At 32.6% G+C, this 9,573-nt stretch overlaps 3 protein-coding genes across 3 annotated transcripts; 1 reads left to right on the forward strand and 2 right to left on the reverse strand.

The window, feature by feature from the left end:
• The first annotated feature begins 614 nt into the window (after positions 1–614).
• On the forward strand, positions 615–1,941 carry LOC110814172 (uncharacterized). The gene has a single exon (XM_022041548.2). The coding sequence runs from the start codon at positions 637–639 to the stop codon at positions 1,570–1,572; it is 936 nt and encodes a 311-aa protein (XP_021897240.1). The 5' UTR covers positions 615–636; the 3' UTR covers positions 1,573–1,941.
• Positions 1,942–3,690: 1,749 nt separating this feature from the next.
• On the reverse strand, positions 3,691–4,536 carry LOC110814171 (uncharacterized). Its single transcript, XM_022041547.2, has one exon. It carries the CDS (start codon positions 4,248–4,250, stop codon positions 3,855–3,857), a length of 396 nt encoding a protein of 131 aa, XP_021897239.1. The 5' UTR covers positions 4,251–4,536; the 3' UTR covers positions 3,691–3,854.
• Positions 4,537–6,045: 1,509 nt separating this feature from the next.
• On the reverse strand, positions 6,046–8,232 carry PAP14 (purple acid phosphatase 14). Its single transcript, XM_022041593.2, has 3 exons — positions 7,840–8,232; positions 6,961–7,355; positions 6,046–6,765 (listed from the first exon to the last, which is right to left on the reverse strand). The coding sequence occupies exons 1-3, from the start codon at positions 8,117–8,119 to the stop codon at positions 6,316–6,318; spliced, it is 1,125 nt and encodes a 374-aa protein (XP_021897285.2). The 5' UTR covers positions 8,120–8,232; the 3' UTR covers positions 6,046–6,315.
• Between the last annotated feature and the right edge of the window lie 1,341 nt (positions 8,233–9,573).

Raw genomic sequence — 9,573 nt, forward strand, 5'->3', positions numbered from 1 at the left:
ATTTTTTATTTAATAAAAACAATTGGGTTTTAAATTTATAAGATATTAAAAAAAAAACGAAAGAAAAGAAATATATATATATATATATATATAATTTAGCCAATGTCAGACCATCATCAAATCAATAGGCATCACGCACCAAACTACATTTCTTTGAAATTAAGCTGCTTCAATCTCCGTCAATGTTTCACCGAATTTGTTCACCCATTTTTGTCATTTAGAAACATATCCAAGTTTCAGAAAGAGTTAAACATGGGTACATCATATTAAATTAAAAATTAAAAAAAAAAATATGCCTGTATTAATTACTCATCAATTGCCAGAAAAACCATAATTTGTCTGATTAAGAGCAAACTCTTTTCCCGGGTAGCAACACAAAGAAGATTTTTGTTAATAGAATCTTGCATAATAATTATTCAGATTAAATTTGACGAATAAAAACAAATCACTCCAATGCTTGAATAATATAAAATTAATTTCCAAGAAGAAAGAAAAATTAGATGATATTTCCTTTTCCAACTTACCAACATTCAGAAGTATCTCAACAGACATACAAAACCAAGCAACTTCTTCCAAATCATTTTTAAAACAAGTTATTAAAAAGGGGTCTACAAGAGGAAATAGTAAAGAGCAGAAATGGGTATGCAATTCCTGAATTCAGAAAATCAAGCAATACTGAAACTCAAATGGGACCTGCGAGATATTCACATGGCATTTTTCAAATGCGTCAGATGGCAAGTAGAAGAAACTATGGATCCAATCAGCTGCCCCTTTCATTACTTCTGCCAAAGTGTTTATCCTGGGAATTATCCAGTTCTTGTCGATATCCTGGTTTTTGTCTTCACAGCAGCTTCATATCTTGCAACAATCATAATCATGGTGGTAAGTACATCAAGAAGAGGGAGACATGATTTAGTTCAATCAAAAAGATATTTACTACCTTCTGGTCCAGTTTCTCTTCCTGTAATCCTCTTGGTACTGGCAAAGGGTCAAAGGATTAACACTGTATTTCCTTTATCTATTGCTGGTCCTGCAATCCTCCAATTGGTTCATGTTTCTGCTCTGGCATTTGAAAATGCAGCTGATAAGAACACCAACTATGCATTCTTTGAAGCATCTACAATTTCTGGGATTTTGCATGCAAGTCTGTATCTAGATGCTGTAGTGTTACCTTACTACACTGGTTTTGATGCCCTGGTAACATCAAGATTTTCTGGTGAGTGTATATCGTGCGTGTGCCGGAAAGAGGCTCTGGTTGCAGGGGGAAAGTTGGTGTCATACAGAGGGCGTTCAGTGACTACATTCTTGGTTGTTGGATCAATATGTATGAGAATCATTTGCAGGGTGTCTGGAGAGAAGGGGAGAGGGATAATATTTTGTAGATTCTTGCTAGAAGGATTAGCTTGGATTTTCATGATCAAGGATTGTCTTTACCTTACAACAAGTTCTCCGCCAGAGCAAACTGCTTTACGAGCCGCTACTCTTGGAGCCATTTTGTTATTGATCTGCCTTTATCTACTTATCAAAACATGCAGTCTACTCACAAATTGGTTTACATGGAGTACAACATGACAAGGGTTTTGCTGAACTCCCATGGCAAAGGCCCTGTAATCTTCAAAGCTCTCCAGATTCATTTAAACATTTGGGTTTTTTGTGTTGTACAGACAGACTTGTATGGTTAGTTTTCTTCTAACTTCACTGTGTCTCGTTGTGGCGAGTATTAGTCGCCCCCCCCTTCAATGTTCCCTTTTTGGGAAGTGTTTTGCAGAGATTGGCTGGTGGTTGGCCGGTGACTTGCTGCCCAAGCAATAGGTTGTTTTACAGTGATAATTTGATCTTTTTTGTATCCAATAATACATGGACAATTGAAAAAAGAAGTATTAGGAAAATCAAGTGGTGGAATTATTTTTTTAAAAGGCATAACCATTAAAATGCATATGTGTCAAGGATTACGCTGAACATATAAATACATCACCGTTCTATCTCTTCCAACTTTGATTACAAAATTGGTCAAAACTGGTAACTTGGTATCTCAGAAAGCAGCATAGTAATATGGACGTGAGCAAATTGATGAAGACAACTGGTTCGAATTCCAACTTAACCCACTCTTGAAAGATAGAATATCCTCTTCCCCAAATGACGCTAACATTCCAATAAACAAAGAAAACTTGGAAAGAAGGAACCCAATTCGTAAGAAAACCTCCTTTGGCTAATGTTCACTTCAGGCAGAGAAAATAAGAGAAACAAGTAAATGAAAAAATGAAGATAAGAAGACATTACAGAATATTTGAACTGTACCAGAAAATGAATGACCTCCTGTAAAGCTGAGACTAGGCAGTATTCTCCAAATGTTGCTCTAGTTCTTAGGTCTACAAAATCTTTTACTTTAACCCAAAAATCAGAGCCAAAAAGTAAGCTCCAGATATCAGCATATTTTTCTCTGACTATAAACTCTAAAAAGTAAGCTAACTTAATTAGAGTTTTCAGCATAATAATATTACTTCAAAATTTATAAAACCTACTTACAAAAGCTTATAAGCTTAAAGAAAAAGACCCATCCAAATGGCCTTTAAAACTAATTTGAAATTGTTAAGCTTTGGTGCCACTTAATACATCTCAACACTAACTTATGAAGACTTGAGTTCATGCACTAAAAAAAGTGACATTAGAAAAAAAAATCAGAAAATGCCACTAAAACAAGCAACAGAGAATACCAATATGAAGACCCGCAATTACTCTCTCTCTTGAGATGTCATCTACTTTAACATCCCTTGCCTTTTTTACTTTGAATCACTTAGTTTACTTGGTTACAAATATGTACCTAAACAAATTCCAGAATGTATTTCAGGAGAAAATATAACCAAAACAACTGGGTGTTTAGTTGAAGCTGTTTCAAATATGGGAAGAAACAGTAAGTTACCTACCTAGGATGCCAAAAGATTATGAGATCTCTTTAATTATGAAAGGTTATAATCTTTCGAACACAAAAATTTTGATCTTGAAAAAAAAGTGAAGGTATCAATCTGAAAAAAGGAAAACAAAAAGAGCATTAAGAAAGAGAAGCTAGTGCAACATCCTGTTAATAGTACATTCTTATTTATCATTCCAAAAGCCAACATTCGTTCATTATACATATAAACAAGGTGGTGAAGCTTCTTTTCAGTGACTTTGAATTGTCAGAGCTTGTTGCTCAATGAAATAGCTGATAATATTTGCCCATTAGATGTAGATATAGATACATATTGTATGATAATTCAAGACTTGGGAAATATGGGGAGAAATAACCTCGGCTAGCTGCAATTGTTTTTTGATGAAACAATATGCGATTTGAACAGATTGAAAAATACCCAGATAAATCCTAATATTACCCCTTCCATTTAGTTCAATTCTATTCTATATCTTTAACTTAGTAACCAGTGAATTAGATTACTATTTCGTATTGTATTCACAATTGAATCATCTCCTATCTTAAACTCAATGATGAAGAATCTATACTCTTAGTTGATTTTAAGTAAGAATCATAAATCTCCCCATCTTGATTAGAAATGAAACTAGGATAAAATCTTCATCCAGCAGTTCCATGATTACCAGTGAATGAACACTTTAAGTTATATAATCTGAAACTCTTTCCAGTGACAGCCAATGAAAACAAGAAATGGTCGTATAAATCAACCAACAAGAAGAAGAGAATAAAGAATCATGGGAAATATATCTATTGGTTCAAAGAAATCGTTTTACAAATTACAGACATAAAAAACACAAATACTCTTATCGTACAAACTGGACAAAGGCCTGAAAAATGTGAATTAGGCACACACGAGTAGAAAAATGTGAATTGAATTCTCTACAATTTATCAGAAAAGACCAAACAACACAGAAAGCCCCAATAAGATGAGCCATACAATGTGGATCAAGAGCAGCGCCTGCCCAGGAACAGAAGCGCTCCCACCATTACGCACCTCGCAAAACCCTAACTTGGCAACCCGAGCACCAGCGCACATAGCATCGGCGCACCCGCACCAGTAGGTCACCCCATCGACCCCGCAAACGGGCTCTGTCCGGAAACAGTTGACTGGGCACGAAGTCGGCTTGGTGACCCCTGCACACACGCCGAAATCGCCATCTTTATCGCTCGGAAGCAGAATCCCTCCTGGGAGATCAGGTGCGGATCGCACGCCGATCAAGCAGCAACCCAATAAGGTAAGAATAATGAAGGAGAAGATTAGAGAAATTTTGGAGGAAAAGGTCATGTCGATGAAAATGATTTATCGTTTTCTTTTTAGAAGAATCCCCACACCGAAACCTTAATCCTAACTGCAGATCTGTGGGACTGAAGAAAAGAAGAGAGAAATCTTTGGCAATGAAGCCAAAGATTCCTTTAGGCAGATCGTGGAAGAGAGGCAGAGAATCGTATATGATTGTCGACGAAGACGAAAGGATTCGATGAGGAACGGGGAAGAAGGTTTCTTCTTGACGGCCAGGCTTTTCCCGATTCCTCAATTGGTGGTAACGGTTGAATAATAATATTATATTAAATTAATATACAAGGAAGTTATTCCGCTGTCTTCTGTTTTGACAAAAATCTTATACAAACTTTTTTAAAAAAAAAAATGTTGGGAAATTTTTTTTTTTAAAAAAAAAAACCATCTTCTTTCTTTAAGAACACTTACATGAAACTTCCTCCAACCTACCCTCTTTTTTCATAATCTCAATTAGAATTCATACTTTAATAAAAATAATTATATTAAATCAAATTTGATTAATCAAATTCGAGTATGAAATATAATTTCTACCACAGCCCGAGTTCAAGTGACTATATATCAAATGTATTTTCTTTTTCTTTTTGGTATTTACTAATTTGAAGTAATATATTTTTATTTTATAAATTATCTTTAGATCTAGAGTTATTTACTTATCTTGTTACAGTTGTCTTGAGTTAAGTGGTATTGTTTTTTTCTCTTAGGAAGATTGAACGATCAACTATGTATTCATTCAAATTTTAAATGTCTGAAATTTATATTCTACGTAATCCGGTTTTTACTTTTATAAGTATTCTTAAAATTAATTATTTATAAATTAAAAAAATTATCAATTATTTTATATACTTATTTAAAAATATGGATGTTATTATCGTATCAATATGTAATAAGAAGTAATATTTGATAAAATGAATATAAAAATATAATAGATTAAAATAATTGATTCTTTACTAAATTGAAGAATAGAACAAAAAATATTGTATAATATTTACAAAAGAACATTTCATGTTTATTTTTTTATAAATAAGTTATTTTAAAACAAATAGTATTGTTTTTTTTTTTTTATAACCTCTATAGTAATTTTTTGATTTTGGAATCTCCTATGTTTTTATTTAGACATTTTGTAACTTTTGATTATTAACTTCGTGACTTTAGAACCTCATATATTTTTTGTTTTTATGATTTTGCAGGATATTCATACTTTTGAGTATTGTAGTGGAAATAGGGGGAAAAGGTGGAAAGAAAACAAAACAAATAAATAGAACTTTTTTAGTGATACATGTTGTCCGACTAAAATTTAACTAAAAAGGTGGCCAAATACTATGATTATTGGAATTAATTTCCTCAAAAAAAGATTAATTTGGTTTTTGTGTCCAGATTAATGTGAGCTTTTTATAAAAATTAATCTGCTATTAATTAGATTAATCGCACAGTAATTTAATCATTAAGACATTTATAGTTTACTTGAAAGTTATTGAATTCAAATTTTACTAAAAATATAAGATTTACTATTTTATGAGTGTATTATAAATTATTTGTAATTAACTTTTAATATTTAATTCAATAGTATTAATATTTTATTACAGTAGTGTATTATTGGGATTAAGATGACTAAATTAAATTAAGTTTTAATAAGTTTACTATGTTTTTGTAAAAACATATTTTGTTGCACCCACTTAAATTAACCATATAATAATTTAGCAGTCAAAACCTTTATGTTATATTTAAAGGTTATGAATTCGAATTTCACCGACAATTTTTAATATTTTCTTTGCTGCGAAAAATATACTCTTTTCAATAATTTCATTATATATAATTAATTTTAACAAATATCACGTCCTACATTTATTTTTAACAAATATAGTCTAACTTTGTTAATAAAATCTTAAATATTTCCTTTTCGATGTAACAGTAAAATGAAGAAATAACGATACACGATTCCGAAAAAATAATAATAATAATAATGAAACACACAGATTTGAACCTTCGTAAGGCAGAATCAGCTTTATCTGTTTTTTTTTTTTTTAAATCTCCATCCCCATAAGCGAGTAGGAATTTACTTGGCTGCAGAGCTCTTGCTCCAGAGGACCTGACCATCAATTCCAGTTAGCCATTTATCATCTAGGCGTTTCCATGTTTTAATCGATTTAACAGCTCCCCAACCTCCATTCATTCTCTTCTCCAGTTGTCCTACCACCACCCTTGCTCTCCTCGCCCATCCAGCTTTGCCGTAGGCATGGTATCCGAAACCACCAGCATAACAAAGGTGTATACCAGTTAGCTTACCACAGAAGTCATTGAGATGATCATGGCCTGTGAAGACAGCCTTCACATCACCTGCTGCTACCATGGTTGTGAAGAAGCCTGAGTTCACAGAAGCCGAGCTGATAGGATCTTGTCGAACACCTGTCAAATTTGATGAGTCAAACTCTGGTAAGGGGATGTGAAAATACGCAAGCCCAGGTGCAGGTCCTTTCTGTGCGTTTGGCTCTTTAGTATATTCCCTCTGCAATATGAAATGAAATGATTCACTAAACGTGGTCATTGCCATATGAAACTACCAAGCATATCGGCATCCCAACATTTTTTTTTCATCCGTCAAGAAATCCCTTTCTAGAGCTTGAAATTTTCAAATGAGTAACTCAGTAAAATGTGATCAAGAAAATATTCAACAGTGAATAGATCCAATTATATGAATTACCTGAAGCCTTGCAGAAGTTCGTTCAAACCAAAATTGCTGAGAAGGTTTGATCCAGCCATAGCCTGGTATTGAAGCAACTGTGGAGTAATCTCCACTGTCCAGGAAGTAGAGATTGAGAACTGATTTGTTTTCAAATCCTGTCCCTTGAACACCACCAACCTCCAGGTTGTAGTTTCCAAAACCATCAATAACATGGACCTCTCGAGGATTGATTTTTGACATTGTGTTCTTCAACCCAACTATATGTTTCATGACTTCTTCCCTAGAGAGTGAGGATTCCTGGTCATGGTTCCCCAAAACGGCAACCCATGGGATATTTGACTCAATTGCAGGGGCAAATGCAGCATTCAATGATTTTGCTCCGTCTATAGCATCAAACCCATATATATTATCCCCTGTAAATAAACACCCATATAAGCTTGGATTCTACCATATTTTAATTCTTTAAAAGGGGTTTTAACAAGAGCAGTTAAAGCTTGAAGCTGTAGTCTCAAGTGATTATTCCTTAATCCAGAAACTGATTGGATTGTTATAAATCACGGGTGCTGGTTATCACATGTAAGAATCACGGGTTAACATTTAGTATTCAAACAAAAAAATTAGAAGAATCAAAATCTGAAGTTGAATAATATGATATCAGAATCATGGGCCCCTTTCCCTCTCAACTTCTCCCACACATAGCCCAAGAAAAAAGAAACCATATGCTGTAAAACTGGGACACAAATTTTTTCTAACGTAACGGTAAAAAGATCGAATGTTCCTAAAGCAGAGCCAAGCAAGAAAACACAAGTGTTTAATCAAAGCTGAAGACTGAAAACTGAAACAGTAATCTCCAATCCATCAATAAAGAAAAAAGTTAAAGAAAACAAGAAAGGGTACCGGTGAAAACGATGAGATTGGGCTTCTCGGCGAGGATCATGCGACGCAGAAAAGCGGTGGTATTGAGGTCGGAGCAAGAGGACATCTGGCTGGGCAAAACGTCAGAGCAGGGCGTCGTTTTGCCTTCAGCATAGTGCATATCCGCCACTTGCAGTATCTTAAATTCCCCATTTGGAGAGAAGCGCAACTTTCGTTGCTGAGCTAACGCCAAGATCGGCACAAGACATAGCCACACCGCCAAAAAGGAAACCCAGACTTTGCTCTTGCTGCAATCCACCATCGTCTCCCAAGATGAAAAGTAAGTGTGTGCAAAGCAAAAGTTAAAGGGTAGAAAGTAGGGAATAAGAGTGGTGAATGGTCGGGGAGTGTGGATTGAGAGATTAGCTTAATGTATATATATATATATATATATATATATATGTATGTATGTATAAGAGGTGTTCGATATGATGTGACGACCATTTCAAAGAGGGAAGTCAAAATCAGAGTTCACGAAGACCACGAAGATGAAGACAAGCAACAGAATCCACACGCAAACAATTGATTATATGGACAGAAATAATATAAAAAATAAATTAATAATTAAGTTTGAACTTTTTTTTTAACTAAAAAGAAATAAATTTAGTATTAAATTCTCGGTTGATGTATGGAGAAAGTTGTAATTTAAAAATAAAATCTTCTGTGAATTTAAAAAGAAAATGCGGTGTGAATTTAAAAAAGTAGGGAAACCGGTTGGTGCGAAGCTTCTTCATATTATAAATGCCACTCAAGCAAACCTTAAATGAACTTTAAAAAGTGGTCATCAATTCAATTTTCCACTAAATTTCTAAGAATTGATTATAATTTTATTAAAAAATTAAATTTTTTTTTAATGTATGTATATATATATTAGAAATAAAAATGAAAGGTATATTTAATAAGAATGGAAAGAAGAAAAAGATGTATGAGTTTTATTTGCCATTCAAAATCAATGGAGAATGAGGAACATGCATTCATTGACTTGACTCAGACTAATATTTATTACTATTTTATGTGTTCCCATGCATATAAATACTGTGTTCCATACTTATAACTAGATATTGGGTATATTCATTCTCATATATTCTTTACCAATAAAAATATAAATTTACATATATGTCGATATTTGATACTAAATAATTATCAGTAAATTTTTAATTAAATTAAATAAAAGTAAAAATAAAAAAAAATTATTTACTATATATATATATATATATATTACGAATCAAAATTAACAAATATCAATTGTATTATTAAATCTATAAAAGTTCATCACTATAAAATTAAAATTATAAATAAAATTAATTTAACTGCGTCATAATTATTGAGTTGGATAAAACACAATAGGTTTACAGTAATACCTTATAACTATTTTATAATTATAAATGTTATAATCGATTTTCAACCAACAAGAAAATCAATTTTTAAATGCATGTATCTTATTTTATAACTAATGACTTAAATTTGAATCATTAAAAAAAAAAAGGGGGAAATAAAAAATTGAATAGATGAATTATGTGGAAAATTAGATTAGACAACCACCACTCCTTGTTATATCGTGTTTTTCTAAGTGGTTTGCGTTCCCTGGGGGCACAGCAACAATTGGTCATTTTCATTACTAATTTAATAGAAATCAAAATTAATTAATATAATTTATGAAATACAATTTATATTATGACATTAATTAAATTATAATAGATATTTATGTGTCTACAT

Source organism: Carica papaya, chromosome 5 (assembly GCF_054855325.1).
Source record: "Carica papaya isolate Zhongbai chromosome 5, ASM5485532v1, whole genome shotgun sequence".
Classification (NCBI taxonomy): domain Eukaryota; kingdom Viridiplantae; phylum Streptophyta; class Magnoliopsida; order Brassicales; family Caricaceae; genus Carica; species Carica papaya.